The 25,466-nt window shown below is 32.9% G+C and overlaps 3 protein-coding genes across 6 annotated transcripts; all 3 read right to left on the minus strand.

The window, feature by feature from the left end:
* Positions 1 to 2,939: 2,939 nt before the first annotated feature.
* Positions 2,940 to 7,346, minus strand: LOC131598769 (replication factor C subunit 3-like). Its single transcript, XM_058871339.1, has 12 exons — positions 7,157 to 7,346; positions 6,522 to 6,632; positions 6,305 to 6,415; positions 5,957 to 5,989; positions 5,333 to 5,501; positions 4,791 to 4,972; positions 4,267 to 4,403; positions 4,056 to 4,154; positions 3,786 to 3,855; positions 3,613 to 3,687; positions 3,417 to 3,462; positions 2,940 to 3,196 (listed from the first exon to the last, which is right to left on the minus strand). Exons 2-12 carry the CDS (start codon positions 6,603 to 6,605, stop codon positions 3,138 to 3,140), a joined length of 1,065 nt encoding a protein of 354 aa, XP_058727322.1. The 5' UTR covers positions 6,606 to 6,632; positions 7,157 to 7,346; the 3' UTR covers positions 2,940 to 3,137.
* Positions 7,347 to 8,783: 1,437 nt separating this feature from the next.
* LOC131598770 (uncharacterized) lies at positions 8,784 to 11,240 on the minus strand. 2 transcript variants are annotated; one of them, XM_058871342.1, is made up of 4 exons: positions 11,008 to 11,240; positions 10,704 to 10,874; positions 9,357 to 9,546; positions 8,784 to 9,188 (listed from the first exon to the last, which is right to left on the minus strand). In XM_058871342.1, exons 2-4 carry the CDS (start codon positions 10,851 to 10,853, stop codon positions 9,115 to 9,117), a joined length of 414 nt encoding a protein of 137 aa, XP_058727325.1. In that variant the 5' UTR covers positions 10,854 to 10,874; positions 11,008 to 11,240; the 3' UTR covers positions 8,784 to 9,114. The 2 variants fall into 2 exon arrangements, with proteins under 2 accessions (XP_058727325.1, XP_058727323.1); XM_058871340.1 differs by having other exon boundaries at positions 10,704 to 10,860; positions 11,008 to 11,239.
* Positions 11,241 to 13,047: 1,807 nt separating this feature from the next.
* Positions 13,048 to 18,681, minus strand: LOC131594438 (uncharacterized). Of its 3 annotated transcripts, XR_009281379.1 has the most exons (12): positions 18,299 to 18,681; positions 17,120 to 17,188; positions 16,490 to 16,582; positions 16,213 to 16,325; positions 15,931 to 16,126; positions 15,644 to 15,819; positions 15,401 to 15,530; positions 15,124 to 15,284; positions 14,907 to 15,031; positions 14,704 to 14,821; positions 14,305 to 14,607; positions 14,055 to 14,180 (listed from the first exon to the last, which is right to left on the minus strand). XR_009281379.1 is itself a non-coding variant. In XM_058866570.1 (11 exons), the coding sequence occupies exons 1-11, from the start codon at positions 18,605 to 18,607 to the stop codon at positions 14,012 to 14,014; spliced, it is 1,638 nt and encodes a 545-aa protein (XP_058722553.1). In that variant the 5' UTR covers positions 18,608 to 18,681; the 3' UTR covers positions 13,048 to 14,011. The 3 variants fall into 3 exon arrangements, 2 of the variants coding, with proteins under 2 accessions (XP_058722553.1, XP_058722552.1); XM_058866570.1 differs by lacking the exon at positions 14,305 to 14,607 and having other exon boundaries at positions 13,048 to 14,180; positions 14,704 to 14,822; positions 14,929 to 15,031; XM_058866569.1 differs by lacking the exon at positions 14,305 to 14,607 and having other exon boundaries at positions 13,051 to 14,180; positions 18,299 to 18,680.
* Positions 18,682 to 25,466: the final 6,785 nt, after the last annotated feature.

Below are 25,466 nucleotides of genomic sequence, written 5' to 3' on the forward strand. Positions count from 1 at the left end.
AACCATAAATTTAACTATTTGTAGAGTAAGCATAAAATATTTTACATAAAAAATTTGCTTTAACACCTTCGCAACAATACACCACTATTATTTCAGAGGTAAAACAGAAAAAAGTGATTTAGAATAATAGACATACATTCTAGGGTTTGAATATAAAAATTGAAGTGGGAATGCAATTGAGAACAATACTTGAAATGATTATAATAATAAATGATGTTGTGCAAGATAAAATAGAGGTTGAAAATGAATGTGAAGGTGAGAAAAAATAGAGATGGAGGTGAATTGAAGAAGAATAAGATGTTTTTATAAAATTAATTAATAATATATAAAATTAAACTATTTAATGAATTATTTTAATAATATTAAATTACTATGTAATATATATTTGTGTTGCAATGTTATAAATAAATTGAATGGTTGTTCCAGTGAATAGAGATCACCTTATGATAGCAAAGGTTATAGGTTTAGCTCTTCTTTTTGGGACCAAAATTTTAATTTTTGCATTTAAAGATTTAAGACCCAAACTAAAAAAAAAAAAATTGCTTATGTGGAATTACTAATATTTAAAAAAATGAAAAAAAAATATGGCTGACCTGAGTTGGTTACATTATTTTATTAACATTTTAACAAAAGTTTAACATTATACCAACACACACAAAAATCAGCTAAAAGTAATGTTCAAAACTAAACCGACTTAATAAAAAAACCGTGAAACTAAATCAAACCAAATATAAATTCCGATGATGTATGATCCACTTTAGTATTTATGTAACATAACACTTTTGACTAACACTTTTCAATTTAATATAAAGTTATTAATTTGTAAAAGTTAGCCATGACAAATGTTGGTTGTGACTAACTAGCTACACGAAACATTACAATCCTTTTTTTCCCACTTTCTAGGTGAATAATTAATACAAATTTTACACGAACACACTATGATATTTACTCGACATGCATGATGCATGCATTATTGGTGGGAATTTTTTAGACTAGGCACAAGAAAAAACATTATTTTAAGTCTATAGATGTTGGACCATCTAACAAACAACTACCATCTCATAAAAAGAAACCCATCAATAATAACTTCATGTTTACTATAGTATTTAGAAACTAAAATGGAAAATCAATTATACTACCTTTTCTTTTGTAAAACAATAGTCTCAAAAGAGTGTTATTTTCAACTTCTAACATTTATGACAATAAAGAAACATTAATATTTTAATAAAAAAATAGTGAAATATGAGATTTTGTGAAATATAAGAAAGTATAAGTTGGATTTTTGTGTACATTTTTTTAAAGGTTTTTTTTTATAAGCAAAATTGGATTAAAAAAGCACTAGGGGTGCTTAACCCAAATACAAAGAAATAAAAGTCGGTAAGCAACCCAACCAACAATCAAAAAAATAAAAGTCTCGGGGTCTAGGAACCAATCCTCCCGGGACCTATTACAATGGTTCCTAAAAAACACACTAAACCAATTCCAAGATAGGGATTTCATAAGTAATAATCGATCAAAGGAGGACACATCCAACCCATTGAAAATAACATCATTTCTACAATTCCACATAATCCAACAAAAAACTAAACCGAAGAACCATCTCAAATCAACACCGCCCACCATACCAAAATGCTCCTCCAACCAACAAAGACGGCCCATTACCGAAACAATCACGGAATCATCAACCAATCTTAACCAAAGAAGAAGTTTCCTCCACCAAACATTAGTAAAAAAACACTCAAAGAAGATATAATTTAAATTTTCCTCTACATTAAGGCATAGAGGGCAAAGCAAATCATTTGGATTATTCAAAATACCACGTTTCGAATTCAACCTTTGATAGAACATTGGTGACAACAACCATAGCCCATAGTAACTGTTTTCAAGAGTTTGTAGTTGGAAAGCAAGCTAGTCTTGGTTACTTAAAACAACTTTACACATAAAGAGGGATAAGGGCAATAACTTTCTATTTGGTTACCCATGTGATGACCAAATTTGTACCTAGACCTAACTTTCCAACTGCTAATAAATAAGTGTAATAAACCACTCAAACAATTTGTGATTATTACCTTCGAGTATTCATCAAAAGAGTTATAAATATATTTTATTAATGGTATTAGTATCTCCTTATTTATAAAACCCTTTTATTTTTGGTGTGGGATAATTTATCATTAAAAGACAAACAGATTTTATTGTTACAACTAATTTTTTTAATATATGTATTAAGAAATGATCTTAAAATGTGTAATAATGTCTTAAAAAGGTCTTTTTGGTTGGTCAAATATGAGTATGAGTTTTCACATTTAATATTTAGATTGTATGTCTTCTTATAGGGATGGATGTTATTCCTCTCGTTCTATCTATAAAAAAAAAGTTTTAATTTTAAGTTCATTTAATAACTAATAATGTATTTAATTTATATATTGTTTAGATGCATTAATGATCCAATGTGTGAATTTTTTTCATATAAATAGAATGGGGAGTAATATTTACAACAAATGCAGTGCTGGCCTGAAAGAAAGACTAATTACACTGATATAAATGTGACGGTCGGCAACTGTTTTTCTTGGATTCTCATTGTGTCAAAGGTGGACACAGTCATACAGCTGATGAATCTACAACATGGAATTTTATGAAGTCTTTAGTTTCAAGAGAGAGATGAGATTAAAGAATAAATCCCTCCCCTCTAAGTATACTCTAATTTTGAAGGCCAAATATATATATGTTTGTAGAGTCCCTCATCGCCATCATGCTCTGAAAAGAAGTCAACAATGGTAGTTTCTTGCTAACCATGTCTTACCATAACAACAACCAAGCCTTATTCTACTAAATGGGCGATAAAACTACTGTGACTATAATGCACGGCAACTGCAAATCCAAACATGCACTGATTCCCTTTCAATGGAAACCGTGGGGAATGCGAAGGAGATAATCAAACATCATGCAAAGTACACACAATTTTAGGATGCAAAACATAACATCTATACAAACCAAAACATCAGAACTATGCCACCATGATTGCGGTATTAATACAAGATCAGAAAACCTAAAGATGAGAGGAAACTCATCATGCAAGTTATTTCGAGTAATTAATACAATTTAAATGTATCATGGAAAAGCAAACCATCACCATTTCTTCAGCCAAATGTTGCAATGAGGAAGGATTTGTAGACGCTCATAAACTTAGCCACAAATGCTGCCAATGTTGGAAAAACAAATAAATACAATCAGTACGCAATTATTGTATATCCATAGTTTGCATACCAATATATATCCACTTAGTATAAAGAAATAGCTATAAACAAGTCTAGACCAATGAGTCTAAAAAGTATAGAGAATTCGACACGGGTAGCAACAAGCTCATAAAATGTAACTGTTCATCCATCAGTCTATTCCACACATTAAGATCAAAGTACCTTCAATGTGAAAAATTGCCTTCTGCCCGAGGCGCATCCTATGCTCCTGGTTCAATGAAGAGAAAGAAGAATCAGGAACTCTTTAATATGACAAATATGAAGTAAAACAAATACAGAAGGCCAGAGTTCAAGCAGAAGACATTATCATAAGCACTCTATCTGCTGACATGAAACATCATACTGATAATGCACTTACATAATATGCTGCCCAATGGCAGATTTCATGCTTCAGTTCTGCATCTAGTTTCCTCAATAGCTCGTAAAGAAGCCTCTGAAACAACAATTATAATGTCAAAGTGAAGTACGAAAAAAACAAAATCAAAGAGAAGTCCTTGCACTGGGACAATGTGAAGCAGCACATTTATTTACCTTCAAAATAATCTCTGGAGGAATGCAATTGATCAGCAACTCATACAGCTTTCCCCGAACTTGAAACAGCCTAAACATAAGATCATATTATATGGGAGATAAAACATTCATTGCACGTAAGCAAAACGGGAGATTAGTTGACAACGCAATCGGGTAGACAAACTACCCTTATCCTATATCCAAATACGATTCGTAAACTGACAAGGTTCGGTGAAACATTTTAGATAATCATAAAAGATCAGAAAACTGCAAACTGAATCAAAAGCAAACCTTTTTGGGCTCTGTTCCTTCATTATGTCAGATGCAATTTCAGAAATATATTCTTCCCAGTCCATTGGGGAAATTGTTTGCTTGTCAGTAAAAGGATACCTACAAGACAATTTGCAAAGAGGGCTATTAGTAGTTTTCCTTAAAGCTTTGAGAAGAGAAGAATATCCAAGATTATGAATCCCATATTAAATTGGAAGCCAGAGGAGCTTACTGTTGGACACGGCAAGTCTCAAATGACAATATGGCCCTCCTTAAATTCCGGTTAGATTTCTCTGCTATGCGAGCAGCAAAAGTAGGAGGAAGTTGCAGACCTTCTTTCTTACCAATGAACTGTAAAACTTCAACAATCTGCCATGTGGATTTCCAAAGATTCAATAAAGAGGAACATTCAACTTATTGAATGGATATGCTAGACAAGATCAGTATATAACAATGTCTGTTGACATTCAACTTACAGAGTGGATATGCTAATCAAAGTGTTTATTAACACACAAAAAAAAAGATCAATAATGAAACAGCAAGCAAGCCACTTGATAGGACATCATTCATTTAGTGGAAATAACGAACAAGCAAAAATAATAACACATTGTAACCAATGAAAGTACTTACTACTCACAAACCCTACCAGAGAAAACAATTGCCTCAGTGCTAAAAAACAAGAGGAAAATATACCAAAACATAGGAAGCCGATTCCTTTCATTCCTTGGACGCTACAGAAGACATAAATTTATTTACCTGTGTTTCACTTGGTGCATTTATTCGTACATTAAGACAACGGGAGCGGATTGCTTCTGTTACTCTTGAAGAACTATTGCAACATAGAATTAATCTGCAATAAGCACTGTATTTCTCCATTGTTCTGCGGAGAGAATGTTGGGCTTCTCTAGAGAGTTTGTCAACATCATTAAGCACTAGTACTGATACAGAATAAAATCAAACATCAGTATGCAAAGACTGAAGCAAACTAAAAGAAGAAAAAAAAAAAACTTGGAAATCTTGCATTTATCATACAAGCCAAGGTGGAGACGTTTATTATTTGATATAGCCATAAAGGAGCAGAGATTAAACGCATTACACAAGTGAATAAGACATTATCATACCATACAACAATCTACACAATCAAAGAGAAAATGATTCACAGCACATAAGAATTGAAAGATAGCACTAACATGTGCTAAAAGTTCCACACAGCTGACCATGCAAAGATGAAAGATTCCTTCTTGTATTGTTTTAAAATAACACTTGTACACAGGTTAAACAAAAAGACAGACAGTTACCTTTAAATCCTTTCTTCCCTTTAGTATCAATGGGTCTATTCTTGGCCATTTCTTTGATTATTTCTTGAACGATGTATCTGTCCTGAAAGCCTGCATCACTTGGAGTCATTTCGATATGATTGGCACTTGATAATGTAGTCAGCTCTAAATCAATAGATCTACTCCCAGCCTGAAACCAATTCTCAACTACTTCAGAATAATAATAAATATCCAAATAAAACACCAATGATTCAGTTTTATCGTACAGAAAAAATCCAATGCAGTGCGTGTGATATTGAAATTTCAAAGGATCAAAAGATATTTCTAAGCAAAGAAATTCAATTAAAAGTTTTTTTCTGACTTGAACTTGAAGGTGTTCATTTAGAGTCATCTACTATAGTTAAAACATTTGTGCAAAACCAACTCCACTGTCATATTATATACATTGTAAAAATATATCAGTACGAGTTGACTTCAATAATGTTTCTGATTATATGGAACTTTTCTTCTCTGCCAATATAGCAAAACTGTTTGAAACTTAGAGGTCAAAAATAATATCCAAACAGACATTGCTCACTAACTAACAAATAAAAGTTTGCAACAGCACAGAAAGAACAGGGCGGTTTGAAAAAGAATGAAGCTTACATCAACTTTCCACGCCCTATTCTCCACCTTCACCTGAAACAATAAAAGAGGGAATTTAGAAAGGCATTGAATTACAGCACCAAGAAGTAAATAACAGTTGCTCTAGCATAAACAAAGAATCTACAAGTACATCAAATCAAAATTTTAATGATACATGATAATGTTATAACATGAAAAGAAAATCAACACATCTTACTAAAATTAATATAATTTAATTAGATTTAAAATTACTCTTGGTGCTCAAACAATAACGCATGCTCTGGGAGCAAACCAAAAGTAGTTGACAATTCATATGCACTTTCTTAAAATAGTAATCAGTGAAACAAAAAAGGGTTTTAAAAGATAGACCTTTTCAGCACCAGGTCCAAACATTTGGCGGAGGAGAGCCATAATTAGTGTTTTCTTGCCAGCGCCCGATGGGCCATAGAACAACAAATGAGGGCAATCATGTTCGGTAACCTGCAACAACACATACAATCCAAACAAAAACTGAAACTTTAAAAAAAAAAATAAAGGACAAATTTGATCGACTCAAATACAAAAGGAGAGTGTGTGAATGAGTTACCAATTTCTTGAGATTTTGAGCGATGTCATTGTGAACCATAACATTGTCGAGAGTCTTGGGACGGTACTTGTCAACCCACAACATCCTTCCTCTCTATACCTTCTTCCGCTTCTTTAGTCAATCAAAAACACTAATCAGACAGGGACAATACTAACATATACAACAATTGATACTTTATCAATTTGATAAAATGGAAATTATTGAATATAACTACATTTGTCGTGTGTCAGTGCTACATAGACATAGGCAATAAGTACCTCTGTAGCACAGACACCACTGGAAAAAAAGTGTTTTGGTGTCCAGACATTGACACTTGTAATTATGCTCAATTTATTCATTTTTTTTCAAATTAGTAACTGTGTGAGCATATCAGTGCCAGTGTCGTGTCTCGACAAAGCTAAGCTTGTGACTAAATTTGAGTTGCGAAAATCGCTAAACAAAATAACTTTGCATGCATTCACCAAAATCCCCAATATAAAATCAATTTCACAAACATAGAATACTCACATACTAGTAGCATATATAGAATGAAAACATAAACAGAGATAACTCTACTCTAACTATAAGTATCGAAGACAAAATTTGAGATAAAGTATGCAGAATCTGTATTTTGGAAATTTGATTTATGACCACACCTTTACGAACGGCGAACGGATGAAGAGGATGACAGCACGATGCGAAGCCGGAACGGACAGACTGAGCAGTCGAGCTCCGGTAGAACTTCGGAGCGGCACGGAAGCAGTGAGCCGGTGGTAGGCTGCAGCTGCGACGGTTTAGGGTTCTCCTTCAAGCTCGACAGAGTTTTTATTTTTTTTTAATTGTTGAATAATAATAATTGAATTAAAAAAAAGAAAATAGTTAGTAGGGGGTGAATTCCCGCCAAAATGCGATTTTTTGTTTCCTATTGGTATCCGTATTATCTTAGATGTTTTTTTAGTAATGCATTAATAGCATTTTCTAAAATACCAATATAATTATTCAAATAGTATGCTAGTATATAATTTTATAATGTAGGCGTTCTTTTTGGGAGTTAGAATTGATTTGATCGGTTAATGAGGAAATAAAATTTGTTGCGGTAGTTTTGAGATTTTGATGTGGTGGAGGGAGATTAACATGTAAGATTAACACTCTAATTTTTAATTTCGTAAGAAAGTGAAAAGTGATGTGTGGATAAAAATGAATTTGAATACTTGATAAATAACGCACTTTTCCTCTTAAGCCTTGCAAACTATCTAAAATAGTTTTCCCTCAAACTCTTGTATTTCCTTTGCAATATGAGAGTTTGCCATGTGTGTTCTAGTTCGGTCACTAGATTCGGAGAAGCAAAAGCCTTTAATGGGATGTCATTGTCACCAAGAACATGTGCATTTAAAGTCATTCTCGATATATGTAATATTTGTTGGGATCAAGTGATGTGTGTAGGTGATGATGTTTCCTCTTCCTTAGAGCACTTGTACTTTAAATAGTTTTTGATGAAATTCCAACCTTTGGTGGTACGCCATGGATCATGCAATCCTTAATGGACGAGTAGCTTATTAGAGACCTTTGAAGTCTATTTTTTTACCCTTTTCGTCATTAGCAACTTGAAAGAATTCCTTTATGCGTTTCTTTTCATTCTTTCACGCGAGCTTCGTTGTTCTAGTTTTGGTCATCTTCTTTAAGATAGAGAAATTATTTTCTCTTGCTCATGCCCCCATTTTCTAGGATTTCCTGAGTATTGGGCATTTGATATATTTGTTTCTTTCTCGAGAGATTTTTTCTGTTGTTGGTATTTTCTACCATGAGTGTTAGTATTTATCATATCTTATTTGTATATGGCTCTTCTTCGTAGCACTTCTAACTATGGAGATTGCATCAACTATGTCTAGAAAAATAAAAAATATATATCTCTGACAATTGAGTGGACCAAAAAATATTGGGAATCATTTCTACCTTCATTCAAATGGGTGGCTTACACCATAATTCGATTGATGCATACCCTTCGTACGACTATGGAATGTTTCCCCCATATGGAGATTAGAGGATATACAACTAATATAAATATAATGGGTGTGTCATCCCCTTTCACTTCACAAGTGCTTATGCTTTTTCATAGGTTTTTGTCTTTCTTTTAATGACTTTAAGATAAGTGTTATAAACTATTTGATGATCGTCCATTCACATTTGCATCTAGTGAATTTGTAATTGTCAAGATTTTCTTAATATTGGTGAGGGCAAGGGGTTAAACCAACCGTGACGTTGCTCTTCCAAATGTAAGGAGAATCAAACAAAAGAACAAATATATTCATATTTCAATCCTCTACACTAGAAGTTCGGACAAGCTTTAGTTTAATATGCATTAGTTGCACATTTACATCAAAATAGATATTAAGATAATGACACTCCAAACTCCTCTTAATCATATATTACAGCCACTTTTGCAATCAATTGTGCTCCACATGTGATTGCCAAGATTACAAATTACAAATACATATGAATGACACATGAGATTGCCTAAATTTTACTAGCAGTGTAGAAAAAAGGGATGTGTGTCTCCTTGTACTTTAGACTTCTGGTCCAACTTGAGTTCATTGAATGACAGAGGCAGTGAATGTCACACAGCCTGATTTGAAGCTGGAGAGCCTAACATGATAGTCTTTTGCTTTTCTCTAGATGTTATCTGTGGCTCTTGAAAAAACAAGGGAAAAGAAGGATAATATTAGCAATTGGTATCCAATTTCATGAAAAGAATGATAATATTTAGGAGGGTTCAATGTTGCTGCTGAACTGTTATCTACATAATGAAAAACACGGTACAACAAGGGATAATGTGAGTAAAGGATAGTCAGATCTTACTAGAAATGAGGGCCTTTGGTCTGGTCTTGAACAGAATCTTATGTCTAATGATTCCAACAACCTGTAACTCAACATCACTACAATTTTCTCCATCCATATGCTTGACTTTCTTGAGCACTAACAACGGCTTTTTCAAGGAAATCTTTGACCCTGTCAGTTCATGGTACCCAATAGTTAAAGTGTAGACTTCCTGAACAAGAAAAGAATGGACACAATATTAGTTTTTTTTTTCCTAATAAGATGAAAAGTGACAGTGGATTCCAATCACACTAGATTATATCATAAACTCTTACAAATTATGATTCAATGCATTAGAAGAAAACGCAGTTACGCGTATTATTTAATATCAACCATAGATTTGAACTTGATCGACTCACATTACACCTTCACCAAATCATCTCTAAATAATTTTACCATTAATTTGACATCGCACAATCAAGATAAAAAAGCAATGTCATGCAGTTACTATATAGAATCCAAATATAGACTTTTATAGTATAAGAGACAAAGTTGATCTGGTTTTTTCATTAGTAACATCAACCCAGAATTACCTTTTTCATTTTTACGAGCAAAACACAGCACACTTGTGAAATTTTGTCTAATATTTCCTAGTAATTTGACTTAAACAAAAGTGATATATATTAATTGTAGCTCTAACCTGATTAAAGCAAGCAACTTTATCTTAGTAACTCAAAATTTTGCTTCGACAATCAAGAATTAAGAATATCATTAAGCAGTTTAAATCTTAATCATTATAATTATACTAGGAATCCGGTAAACAACCAATAAAATGAAAAAATTTTCCATGTCAAAATAACACCCTCACTATCTAACACAATAATCTCTTACACTGTTAGTGTTAGACTAGCACATGTAAAATCACAATCTTGTACCAAAAAAAAATCACAACCTTTCCATTTTAATCCTAAATAAAATTTATTCACTATTACTCTCTTTCAAAAACTCTGTGGGCTTAACCCCCATTTGAAAAAAAGCTAACCAAATTGACAATTTCTCAAACCCTAATATTTTGGTTAAAAATTGAAATTTGAAACTACAATCAATAACTTCAGACAATGTAAAAATACATACCATTTGCAAACAAACAATTGGTAACCAATAATCATGATAGGGAACTAGATCATAGTCTTAGGGGTTAATTGGTAACTCTATAGCACCGACACCTCAAAAAAAGACGCTAGTGTCTAAAACCAACACCTGTGAGTAAATTTAACTTATTCATTTTTTTTAATAGTTATCGGTGTGGCGTGTGTCAGTGTCATATTTCCAGTGTCTGTGATTCATATATTGGTACTAAAGTGATGGAAAATAATATAGTAGTATAACCTGAGAAGACGGACGACAGAGAGTGCCAATTTGAAGGTTGGCGAGGGAACCCTGAAAACCAGGTTGAGGTTCAACAACTCCTTGAAGTTCAACAACGCCCCATTCCGCGCAGTTTCCTTCACCGCAATTGCACTTCACACGAATCTGCATCTTTTCCCTTTTTATCAATTTCTGAATCAGTACAGTAATACAATTGAATGCTGATATTTTAGTATCTTAGTATGAATGAAAAATTACGGAATAAACAAAGGTAACTATCTATCTAAGCACCAAATGCAAAAATTGATAAAGTTCGGAGAATCACCTTTACTAAGAATGAACGGCGGAAGGAGATGACGGCGTGACGCGATGAGAAGCGGAGACGGATAGAGTGAGCAGTCGAGATACGGCAGAGCGGAGGATCGCCGGAGTATGAAGTCGGTGTGCGGTTGGGGTAGCTGGCTGCGGCGGTCTAGGGTTTTTCAGTTCTTCATGGAGGCAAATTCTTTTTTCAATTGTTAAAAGAAAAAGTGGGAAATGAATTCCCGCCTAAATTGAGAGTGTGGGAATTGTTATTACTTTTTGGGCCATTTTTTAGTTTGACTTACTTAATTATAGGTACAAACTAGTACTTTACCCCGTGAGATGCATGTGTTTAGGCGGGATTTTGGTCTAAAATTGGCGCTAAATATGTATCCTGTTTTAATATATTAAAGATTAATTGGTATTCAATTTGATAGTAAAGATTTTTTTATTTTAACTTAATTTAATATAGTATTTAAATAATTAAATGAATTGATATTTTTAGTTACTTGATTTGGATAAAAAAATTATGGGTAATGCTAACTTTTAGTTATTTTTGGATAAAAAAATATGGATAATGCTAACTTGTATCTTAGGAGCACAAGTTAAGAAGTTCACTTATAGAAAGTTTGTATTGAAAAAAACAATATAAAATTTATATATTTTTATCTAAATCAATGGACAATTTCCAAAATAACATTTCTCCATTTAGTTCTTAACCCCGTAAAAATACTTAACTTTCTATAAGTGATACTCAAACTAGTGTCTTAAAGATACAAGTTAAAAACTATGGCAAAGAACCCCGTAATCAATGTCATGTGTCTATAAGTCATACTCAGATGAGTGCCTTAAAGACACAAGTTCAGACTATGATAATCAATGTCATATGTCTGAATATAACCTTTTGCCACTAATCTTATCTTGTATTGATCAAGAGTGGCATCTGATTTTATGCTTTATGGTAAAGATTCATCTGCATCCAATTGACTTCTTGCCTCTTAATAATCTCTCAAATACCATTTTTTTTCAAGAGCTGTCATTTCCTCACTCATAGCTTGAGCTCAATTCCTATATTCCAATGCTTATTCAACAAATAATAGGATTGTCACATAATTAATAACTACAACAAAACTTTGATAATGCATGGAAAGATATTTGGATGAGACATATTTAAAAATAGGATATCTATAAGTGAGGGACAAAGTCTTTTAACTTTTCTCAAGGCAACAATTAAATCATTCATATCTAAATCACAAGTATACTTTTTTTTTGTTGGAATCACCAATATGAGAATCATTTTCAACACTTACCTTCGGTTCAAGCGATTGAAATTGTTTATGGAGCATATCAGATTTACCTTTTCTCTAATACACAATAATTGGTGTTGAATGTGCTAGTTTTTGCAAATGAAAAGACAACAAGGAACGAAAATATGACTAGGTGTAGATTCATGACTATGACTAAGAATGGGTTCACTCACAATAGGCGAAAACTCAAATTCAAAAATAGACTCGGGCAATTTAGGGAAGTTATGGTTAAGGATCATAAACTCAAACTCAGAGTCAGAGTCATTCATGCTCTACCCTGAGGCTGATGACGAGTGAAGTAAGACAATTTTTTTTTTGTAAAATGTGACATCTTTAAAAACAAAATACTTACGACTGGGAGGATGATGATATTTGTACACATTTCTGTTAGAATGATAACATACAAAGCTACATCTAAGGGCACATGAATCCAACTTATTTTGGTGTTGCTTATGGACATGAACAAAACCCATACCACCAAATGCTCGAGGTTCAAGACCCTATAACATGGAAGTGGAAGGAAAGAGAGAGATCATAAACCGAACAAGACTATCATTACCTATAATACAAGATGAAATTCAATTAATTAGATAAGCAATGAAATGATCATGACTGCTTCACTCCAATATGATTTTGGAAGATAAGAGCTCGAGGACTTCTAGTAAGTGACAACTTTTTCTTTCTACGACACCATTTTGTTATTGAGGTGTCGACACATGAGAATCATGAATGATGCTATTTTTATTGGTAAGGTTGTAAAAATTATGATTGACAAATTCTTTACCATTGTGAGAAAGTATTCTTTTAATACCTTTTCTAAATTGTCTTTGTATTATACTATAAAGTTAAATAAATAACTATGATATTTTTTATTTATTATTCATCAAGAAAATCCAAAATACTATCATCAATAAAAGAAATAAATCATTTCGCAATGGAAATGTTAAACCATCTCCAATGGTGCAACCCATTTTTGAGTTTTTTATGGGTCCCACCAGCCATATCATCTCAAAATAATTTATTTAATTTTTATTTTATTGGTGTAATTATAATGGGTTCCACAACTTTACCTCATAAATTAATTTGATTGGGTATCACAATTTTTTACTAGTTGCATTGCAATGCAACTGTACTATGACATGGAAAAATATTTGAATATTTAATTATTATATTGATGTCCAGGTGGAGAACTCAAAAAAAAAATACTACCATTAGAGATGCTCTTAGAAACAAAAGTTGATCCTTAAACATCAAAATGAATGAGATTAAATGGTTCATAAATATAAATAAGATTGTTCGGTAGACCGAGAACATGAATCACATCTTTCAAAGTTGTCAATGATCAGTACACATGCCGTGAACAGTGTTGCAACAAAGTCTATCAATTCCTGTGTCTTAAGAAGTAATCACTACCTTGACAGAAATGAGTAGTACTAGTATTTTCACCATACTACATCTTCATCTAACAAACTCAATTCGGATCACATTAACATGTGAAAGTTATGTAACACAAAAGAACACATATGATACATAGTTTCAAACTTGGAGCATTATACAATAGGGGAAAGAACATAAAGGAAGGTGATTTCAACTCACTCAGGTGAGAATTTTGGAAGAAAATCACCAATCCTTGTTTTAAAATGTAATAGGATGGATGGTTCTCTCAATTTCGGAACCAAAACCTTTCTATTTGCTGTGTTCTACTCTATAAATGAAGGATTAGGTTCTTTTCAAGTTCTTAGACTTTGCTATAGATTTAAAAATCCATGTTATAAATAGAACAACAAAAATGGTATGTGGGACTAAGTAGTTTTGGTGGTCAAATCTCCACAACATTGTCGATGTATCTTGGCTAATTGATGCGAATCTTTCTTCGGAGTTTCCTTTCCTGTACATAAAGAAGTAGGTATCGATTATTCATAAACGATCTCTACTTGGAAGATTTCAAATCGGAAACAGCAATGATTGTTTATATTCAACCAGAATTAGCACATACACAGCTCTATTGATACCTGATAGGTATGGTAAGGTTTATGTGAGAAAAAGACAAAAGGGCAAGGAGAGAGAGCAGAATCTTTTGTAGTGGGTGCTGCACATGGGCCTGCCAGCTGGCAGTAGATGAGTGGAGAATAATTCCTAGGTTTCAGTATTTAATGATTGGCTGCAGCAATCATTAGGGCACGCAGAAATTAGTAGTGGATATACCACATGGGAGAGACTAGGCCTCTCTAAGAGCCTCCTTTTTCTTTCTATCTTTTCTGCATTTTTTCTACAGCTTTCTACTTTTATTTGGAACCCTAGATCCCCTTTGAACTCTAGAGAAATTCAAATAAACGTCAGTCTTTTCTTATATTATCTTGTTTCTGCTATTTTCCCTATTTAGATATTAAATTGATCCTATCAATACCTACCTTAAGAAGTTCTTGATTGATCCCCAAAGAGACTTTGCAGTTTCGGTTCCCTTGCCCGAGGCATCACTTTCTGTATCCTTCTTCATCAGGAATTCATCGAATTTTCCTTTAGATTTTCCTGAAAAAACACATTTGTGAAAAATCTAGGATAATATATTTTTTTCCATGTATGTTCAGCATAATTTTAAAATGAACTATTTTACCACGGTCATCGGAAGAAAACGAACGGTCATCGGAAGAAAACGAACGGTCATCGGAAGAAAACGAACGGCCTCCTCTAGATGCTCTCAACGAAGCTAATTTCTCAACAAGTGCGCGTTCGGTGTCACTAGAACACGGAGTTGAAGAGAATGAATGAAACCACTTTAGTTTTATGAGGGATATTAGAAAGCAGTAAAGATGGTAAGAAAAAGTACAGACCTGATATCTTTTGGAATAAGAACATTTATAACGAAGTAATGATCGCCCCGAATAGATGGTTTATTCATGTCTGGAACTCCCAAACGTGATAGTTTCACTGAATGTCCGTGTTGAATCCCGGAAGGAATTTTGAGATTCCTTAAACCTTCAACCGTTTCTACCTGGAATAACAAGTTTAAAATCAAAACAAAACATTTAAAGAACATAATCATCTAAATCAACAAGCTACTCCATTTTGCATTATTAATTGTTGCCATTTTTTGAGGTTAATTCATACCTTTTTAACAGACCCTAGTATTGCCTCTGTGAAGTCAATGTTAATCTTTGAGTATAAATGGAGACCCTCTTTCCGAATTCCTCGCTTTTCATCCACATGGAGAACAACAAAAAGATCCCCGGTATAATGCCTGAAAAAGTCACAAAACTAATAATCAGCGCTAAGCGCTTAGATGAGTTGATAATCGTGATTCTGACCATCTTTTTGCTTCTGGTTGCATATCAATAGTTCCATGCTGCTAACCTTTTCTTATCAAAATTTCCTTCTCCTCGAATTCGCATTGTGTCTCCATCATTGACACCGGGAGGAATGACCACTTCCACTTTTCGTTTAGCTTGCACATGACCATTACCGTCACACTTTCGACAGCTTTCCGTGACTATCATGCCGAGACCACCACACTTCGAGCATGTAGAAACCTGAATGTCACATGTCATCATTGAATATACTCTTGTTATAATGCCGCTGGTAATTTAAATGTAATTAGAAATATAGTCACTCGCTAATTAAATCTATTTAATTGAAATTACCTGAGACATCATTCCAAACGGCGTTCTCTCGGTTTTCTTCTCTCCTCCTTTGCCACCACAATGTAGGCATTTTTTAATGCAATTCGTAGATTTAGCTCCTGTACCATCACAACTATTACATGTCTCATAACAAGAAACTTCTATCTCTCTCTTTCCTCCAAAAATAGATTCTTCAAAGCTCAAACGTAGGTCATACCTGCATTGTAAAACACAATTAATTTAACACGTACACACCGACGAAAATGACAACTGCCTTTCTCTGTAACAAGAGACGAAATTTACCGAATATCATGGCGGTTTCTATCGTTTCTTATATTGAAGCCGAAGCCCCTATCATTACTAAATAGTCCTTCCGAACGACTAAAGAATGCGTCGAATAAATCAGAAGGATCAACCTGATCAACTCAAACACCACAAGCAGTAAAATCAAAATAAATAATAAGTACTTTGGTAGGAAATGAAAAGACAGGAACAGATTTAATTCTGCATCACCAAATCAAAGAGTCTTAAAGTTCATTTTAACATTGAAGAAAGCAAAAGAAATTGAATATAGACATACCCCTGAGGCACTGGCGGGTCCTCCATTTTCTCCTTCTAGACCTGACTCACCAAAGCGATCATATAAAGATCTTTTCTCATCATCTGATAGAACCTATTTGCATACTTTGTTACCAAGTGAACAAAAAGAGACAGATACAAATATGGTACATGAAAGTTATAATCCACGAAATAAGACAAGTATTCATAAATTTCATTAGTTCAGCCTTGTATACTAGATGGGGGAATAATTAGTTTATTACAGTGTCAATGCTCAGACGATAAGCAAATGAAATAGTAGAATAGAAAATAGAAAGAATTATGGATGGTATGAAGAACTCAAAACACGTCTCGTTTAAAGTTAACTGATACTCTCTTCTCTCTCATTATTATCATCGGTGTACATCACTAATTTCTCAAATGTATCCTAGATATATATTATTCTAGCTACGTATCCGCAAGTATCTTTGAACTATCTGATACGAGTCCGATAAAATATTTGTTAAAAATTCAATAAATAATTCTGATACTTCTAGGATACATAACCGCGATGTATCGGCATCCGATACGGATACATCTCCTATTCGGAGTATTCGAGCTTCATAGATGGTTGAAAATAGAGAATATATCATTGTAGTGGTAGAAGAATTACCTCGTACGCAGCACCAATCTCCTTGAACTTCTCTTCTGCTCCAGGGCTTTTGTTCATATCTGGATGGTACTGATCCCCAAAAAATATAAACATTATTACGAACCAGCTATTTCCAAAAGCTTGTATTTGTTGGATAGAAGTACATAAATGGTGTTACACCTAAAATACCCCCTCATGCATGGTCCCTTTGGCTTTTTAGCGTGGATAGTGCATAAAAAGTCCTAACTAATGCCGAAATTCAACTTTTATAGTGACAAAAAATTGAATTCTTAACCATATGGTGTCCACAAAACAACATCACGATCACAGCTGCAGCCACATTTGGCCACAATAGCATTCATCACAGCATAACCCTGACCACAACCACAATTTAGAACCATTGCCTATATAGATATAATAATTTTTAAGGATAGACCATTCAAAACCTTCCTTAATGGTTTGACAGCTAAAGTAGAATCCTCCAAATGATCTTAATGATACTTCTATGTGTTTCAAGCACATACCAAAATTACCTTAGAAGAAATTCTACCAACAGAGGATACCCTCCCTTACTACTCTCTAACTCTATCATTCTTATTCTAATATTTTCTTGAGAGACCACTCATCTAACATAACATTTTCATATTTACAGCACCAATCTTATTTTCTTGAGGAAACATATTTTGGCTACAGAAAGATCCTAGAAACCAACATATATAAAAATGAGAACCACAAAGCCACATTCTAGAAAAATGATATTGCTTCATCTTCGTGCTATCATTGAAAGTCCTACCTGATTTGTGTCGGGTCGCGAAGGGAGCCTAAAATATTTGAAGATCATCACACTGTATTCAGTAACCTCAATCCTAGCCTGATGTCAGACTAATTACTCACATTTGAATCCCAACCGATTGTTAGGTTTTCAAATTGGAAGTGGAAACTAAATAAATTTTTAACCACAATTATGCCTATTACTTTACAAAGCAAACCCATCAACAAGCTAAAAAGTATCTGAAAACTATAAAAAAGAGACAATTTTCAGCATAAATTTATACGAAACTCAACAGCCCATTTTCCAATTCCCCACCTTTTACTCCATTTCCCAAAAACTAAACACACCCATCAAAAGTATCACTTAAACAAATCAAAGCATAGAACAAAACAGAATGCAAAACCCATTTTAAAAAGTAAAAATTATACCTTTCGAGCAAGTTTTCGGTAGGAGCTTTTGATTTCTTGCAACGAAGCGGTGTTGCTGACATTCAAAGTTGAGTAGTAATCAGTTTCGGTTTTGGCTCTGACAATTAAAGCAAAACGGGAGCGGTTTCTGGTGGAGGAGAAAGAGAAAGGGAAAGTAGTAGTGGTTTTGAAAGTGAGATTTGAAGGAGTGGCAGTGAATCCCATAGAGGTGACAATGGTGAAAGGGGAAGAAGATGGTGGTGAGTGGGTGATGAATGGCATTGATAATGGATTTTGGTTTTGAAATGAAGAGAAGGAAATTTGATACATGATGATGATAAATGTTTTTTTGTTCAAAGAAATTAAGGAAATGGAAATTGGTGATAATTGGTGGTTAGTGAGGCATAAGAGGGGTTTAGTAAGTTGAGGTTTGTTTAAAATAATTTAGAGATTGATATTTAGTTATTTTTTTAAATTGTTTGGTGTTTGTTTGTAATAATAAATATATTGTAAATGAATGAGAACACTAATATCTTTACACACTTAATTCATTTCTCTGTCTTCTCTCTCATCCTTTGTGTTCTCTTTATCTTAAATCCAACCCTGCCAGAAATATCCCAAACCCTTTTACTCTTCACACAGCATGTTGTTGTTATGTGTCTCGAGAACTCTAAGACCATATAAAATTTAATTCATAATTCAATATCCTTTTCTTCTTGATTTTACTTGAAACATAAATTTGAAAATCACATTGAAAAAGGGTATTTTGTCTTGAAAAATTAGAAGGTTTTTTTTGTTATTTATTTTTTAAAAATTGCCTACTCTCTCTACAATTTTTTGAAAATTCGTTTAACTTCGTCGCCGGTAAAATGAGGAGTTGTGATTGCAGCCCAGATAACAATTTAGAAACAAAAACACAGTGTTGGGGTTGTTGTCGATAAGTATTGGGTATAATAAAAAAGAAATTGTTGATGTAATGAGCACTAATGTGATTGTTAGTGATGAGTGGTGGTGACATTGATGGCAAAAAGATAGGGTTTGTGATAACAATGAACTATGCCATTGACAAAGAGAAAGGAAAATCTCATACAGAGACAGAGAGACAGAGAGAAGAAATTAAAATTCAGTGTAACAACAAATATTAAAATTAGATAGATCTATTTAATCATACGGTTGTTATTGGTGGTACATAGGTGAGGGATTTAATGGAGCCCTCACCTTAGAAGCAACCCATGGTGAATTCTAGAATGAACCATCAATTAAATGGTTCATGGGTGTATCACTTTTATACACCATTAGATTTATCTAAAGGCTAAGATGAGTTGTAAAAAAATGAGAACACTAATATCTTTACACACTTAATTCATTTCTCTGTCTTCTCTCTCATCCTTTGTGTTCTCTTTATCTTAAATCCAACCCTGCCAGAAATATCCCAAACCCTTTTACTCTTCACACAGCATGTTGTTGTTATGTGTCTCGAGAACTCTAAGACCATATAAAATTTAATTCATAATTCAATATCCTTTTCTTCTTGATTTTACTTGAAACATAAATTTGAAAATCACATTGAAAAAGGGTATTTTGTCTTGAAAAATTAGAAGGTTTTTTTTGTTATTTATTTTTTAAAAATTGCCTACTCTCTCTACTATTTTTTGAAAATTCGTTTAACTTCGTCGCCGGTAAAATGAGGAGTTGTGATTGCAGCCCAGATAACAATTTAGAAACAAAAACACAGTGTTGGGGTTGTTGTCGATAAGTATTGGGTATAATAAAAAAGAAATTGTTGATGTAATGAGCACTAATGTGATTGTTAGTGATGAGTGGTGGTGACATTGATGGCAAAAAGATAGGGTTTGTGATAACAATGAACTATGCCATTGACAAAGAGAAAGGAAAATCTCATACAGAGACAGAGAGACAGAGAGAAGAAATTAAAATTCAGTGTAACAACAAATATTAAAATTAGATAGATCTATTTAATCATACGGTTGTTATTGGTGGTACATAGGTGAGGGATTTAATGGAGCCCTCACCTTAGAAGCAACCCATGGTGAATTCTAGAATGAACCATCAATTAAATGGTTCATGGGTGTATCACTTTTATACACCATTAGATTTATCTAAAGGCTAAGATGAGTTGTAAAAAAATGAGAACACTAATATCTTTACACACTTAATTCATTTCTCTGTCTTCTCTCTCATCCTTTGTGTTCTCTTTATCTTAAATCCAACCCTGCCAGAAATATCCCAAACCCTTTTACTCTTCACACAGCATGTTGTTGTTATGTGTCTCGAGAACTCTAAGACCATATAAAATTTAATTCATAATTCAATATCCTTTTCTTCTTGATTTTACTTGAAACATAAATTTGAAAATCACATTGAAAAAGGGTATTTTGTCTTGAAAAATTAGAAGGTTTTTTTTGTTATTTATTTTTTAAAAATTGCCTACTCTCTCTACAATTTTTTGAAAATTCGTTTAACTTCGTCGCCGGTAAAATGAGGAGTTGTGATTGCAGCCCAGATAACAATTTAGAAACAAAAACACAGTGTTGGGGTTGTTGTCGATAAGTATTGGGTATAATAAAAAAGAAATTGTTGATGTAATGAGCACTAATGTGATTGTTAGTGATGAGTGGTGGTGACATTGATGGCAAAAAGATAGGGTTTGTGATAACAATGAACTATGCCATTGACAAAGAGAAAGGAAAATCTCATACAGAGACAGAGAGACAGAGAGAAGAAATTAAAATTCAGTGTAACAACAAATATTAAAATTAGATAGATCTATTTAATCATACGGTTGTTATTGGTGGTACATAGGTGAGGGATTTAATGGAGCCCTCACCTTAGAAGCAACCCATGGTGAATTCTAGAATGAACCATCAATTAAATGGTTCATGGGTGTATCACTTTTATACACCATTAGATTTATCTAAAGGCTAAGATGAGTTGTAAAAAAATGAGAACACTAATATCTTTACACACTTAATTCATTTCTCTGTCTTCTCTCTCATCCTTTGTGTTCTCTTTATCTTAAATCCAACCCTGCCAGAAATATCCCAAACCCTTTTACTCTTCACACAGCATGTTGTTGTTATGTGTCTCGAGAACTCTAAGACCATATAAAATTTAATTCATAATTCAATATCCTTTTCTTCTTGATTTTACTTGAAACATAAATTTGAAAATCACATTGAAAAAGGGTATTTTGTCTTGAAAAATTAGAAGGTTTTTTTTGTTATTTATTTTTTAAAAATTGCCTACTCTCTCTACAATTTTTTGAAAATTCGTTTAACTTCGTCGCCGGTAAAATGAGGAGTTGTGATTGCAGCCCAGATAACAATTTAGAAACAAAAACACAGTGTTGGGGTTGTTGTCGATAAGTATTGGGTATAATAAAAAAGAAATTGTTGATGTAATGAGCACTAATGTGATTGTTAGTGATGAGTGGTGGTGACATTGATGGCAAAAAGATAGGGTTTGTGATAACAATGAACTATGCCATTGACAAAGAGAAAGGAAAATCTCATACAGAGACAGAGAGACAGAGAGAAGAAATTAAAATTCAGTGTAACAACAAATATTAAAATTAGATAGATCTATTTAATCATACGGTTGTTATTGGTGGTACATAGGTGAGGGATTTAATGGAGCCCTCACCTTAGAAGCAACCATAAAACATAGTTTTATAGAAAATATATTTATAACAAATTTTTTATTTAAAATGTGAAAATATGTAATAGGTAAATGAAACTTTTTAAAAGTAACTTTTTATGAGTAAAATATATTTGGGTTCATGTAAATATCTCATGATTTAATTTTATCTTTTAAAAGATTATTTTGAAACAATGGTCATTTTAAATTTTTTCTTCTAAATTTTAGTGTTTGTCGTTTATTTGCTTTAATGAAAGTTGACGTGGTCACCATGTTACTTAAACTCAACCATTTGTTTGGCTGCAAAAAATTGCTTTAGTTTGCGAGGTTTACAAATCTCTTCTAAATTAATCTGGAAAATTCACTCTCTTCACTCATTTTTAGGAGTCGCAAAATAGACCTGGCTCATTGGACATGCCTGTTATATTTACAATTTAGTGCGGGACGGACCAAGGATTTAACCCTCACCCTCTAATGTGCTCACTCTGCTCCGTTTTTTTCGTGGACTTTTGCGTGCGCGGTTATTTATATACATTTTTGTGCTTTTAAATTTAAAAGGTGCAGTGCCCGCAAGCTTTCTCCATCTCGTATTCATTTTTTTTCAAGGTGAGCCTATGTTTTAGACTCGTAAACTCAACTATGTCCTTCTCGCCTGCCCCATTTTTTCCGGAAGAGACCTAAACGGGACGGGCATGCCGATTTACCATACCTACTCATACCTTCAAACCAAATCCAAAATCTAAATTATGATCTAAATATTTTATTTCTTTAACGTTAAGACGTGCATTTTCTTTTTTATTTAGTTTTAAAAAATAAATAAAAGGGATATCTCTAAGGTTGTTTTATACAACTGTTGTGACACACACACATAAACATATCACTACGGTTGGTAATGAAAACTGTTGTGAATTTTTTTACCTATATATAAGCAAATTAACTCTCGCTTATTGACAATATCGCTGTATCGTTCACAATAAAACCATAACACCCATTTTTTCTCTTCTTTTTCGTTATTAGCTTTCCTATTTTATAGAATAGCAAATCTTGTTCTTCATACACAAAGTTATTCTTCTTCTTCTTCTTCTTCTTCCATATTCTCTTGTTTTCGTGTATGTTGTTCTTATGTTTCACATGATTTTCATAAGATTTTTTCTCTTCTTCATCGTCATTAGCTTTGTCGTTATCGTATGTTGTTGTTGATAAATGTAGATAAATGTTTGTTGACATAATTTTTTCAAATTCGTCTTCACCACCTTAACAAAGCGCATGCGTGACGATCGTACATATGGTTTGTGTAGCTTATATATCTTTTTCATAACTTCACAAACTAGACGAACTTCATAATTTATTCCAATTCCACGATTATTTTCAATAAAAGGTGTGTTCTTGAAACAATTTAATATATCTTGTGATGTTGTATGTTGTTAGTGTTATGTTTCTAAAATGTATATATTTTTTTATGTTGTTGCATGTATTTGTTGTGTTGTTGTTGTTGACAAATGTTCTCAAAACAAGAATAAGACATTGCTAAGTCACAAGAAAGAGGTTTCTTGTGACTTACCAATGTTTTGTTCTTAAATTCTTATACAGGTTGACAGTAGTTGAAGTATAGTTTATTATATGCTATGTAGATTGCTTTTTTCATTAATTTTTCACTGAAAATACATTCATTTAAATTGACTTATAAACTTATATTTTAAAAATTAAGTTGTATTTGAAAATCAACTTATATAAATAAATGTTTTCTGAATTGATTGTGTCTCATCATTCATTTAATGTTCTTTAACATTTAGAATGTGATTTAATGACTTGATTCTTTCAATACATCGATATCTTTTCTTATAGTTTAATATGAATAAAATCTAATTATTGGTTAGGTCTACCTCATTATCGTCGCTTATCATCGTGATTTTTGTGATGATAAGTTATCATAACAATCACAATGAAAAGCGACGATGATGAGGTAGACCTAGCCAATAAATTGATGTGGTTCAAATTAAACTAGAATCGAAGGAATTTATGCAATGAATGAATCATACCACTAAACTACATTTTATGTGTTAAAGAGCAGGAAATGAATGATGAGAAGCATGCAATTCGGAAAACAGTGGTTTGTTAAAGTTCGTTTTCAAGAATAGTTTAATTTTTTAGATTATACACTTTTTAATCAATTTGAATGGTTGTATTTCTTTAATGAGGTGTATGAAAAAACAAGCAATCTACGTAGTATATATAATAAACTATGGGTACTTTCCACAACGGTTTTCTAATGTAACCGCGATAAATTGTAATTTATGTTCCAAAAATATCGTTGCTGAAAATAGAACCTGAGACCTTTAAGTCTATAACAACGGTTGAGATGTTAACTACCTGTTGTGATAGTGCACGCTTTCTAGTATACTACAATGGTCTCATGACCGTGATTGTAAGTAACACATTCACAACAACACTCTATATAACAACGTCGAGACCTGTGTGATTATACATTTTTTCCCACTGTTGTAGTATGTCTTTTTCGTAGTAGTGTAATAATAATCTTGAACACCAAAAATTACTTTTATCCGAGTCACCTATTTATCTCAATTCTTTCTATCAAGAATTGATAAGTGTCCTTCGAATTCTCCATAACCCATAGTGATTGAATTCACTTGAATCTTTAAGATCGTTCTCACTCTTGATACCAATTTGTTAAGAACATTATTTCTTAAAAAAAAATTGAAAAAAAGAATATGAGAATAAAAATTAAGTGAATAAGAACGGAATAATATATGAATTAGCTTACACATCAAATAATTACTTTATACAAACTTTTTAAAGTTGGAAACTAACTATAAATAACTATGAATTAGCTATTCATAACCAACTACCTACCGAATTCTAAGCTACCAGAGGCTTGAATTCATCTCAACAAATAATTTGTTAATGGATATTAAAAGACTAGAGGTGCTTAATGTTACTAGAAGTAGAAAACCCTACTATTAATGAAGTAGAAAATCCCACTATTATTGAAGTCGAAAACCCACGAGTGAACATTACTTTTTAATTAGTATTAAAAAAATACATGTTCCCTAATTTAATTTAGGAAATTTCTCTATAGACCTCCCAACCTTCTAGTCCACCTCTGGTGAAAAATCCAAACTACCCATGACTTCGGAAGTTCATTTCCGAAATGCAAGAAAAATGCGTTTTCGGAGATGCATCTCCGAAAGCGCCTTTTTTTTTGAAAAAATTGTCTTATTTCGGAAGTTCATTTCCGAAAACACCATTTCGGAAATGAACTTCCGAAATACTGCGCGTTTTGCAGATTTAGCAAAACAGCCCCCTCCCCCAATTCATTTACCCTAAATCAACTTAATACTCAACCCCTCTTCAAATTTTCTGCCAAAATCAAGTGTAAGATCAAAGAGCATTCCCAAGTCTTCTTCCAAACTCATCATCAAACACTAATTGGTAAGTTCTACATTGTTTTTTCAAGTTTTAGATCTATTTGAATAAACTCTAATAGGGTGTTTAGAAACTGAAAAAATCACAT

Source organism: Vicia villosa, linkage group LG4 (genome assembly GCF_029867415.1).
Source record: "Vicia villosa cultivar HV-30 ecotype Madison, WI linkage group LG4, Vvil1.0, whole genome shotgun sequence".
Classification (NCBI taxonomy): Eukaryota; Viridiplantae; Streptophyta; class Magnoliopsida; order Fabales; family Fabaceae; genus Vicia; species Vicia villosa.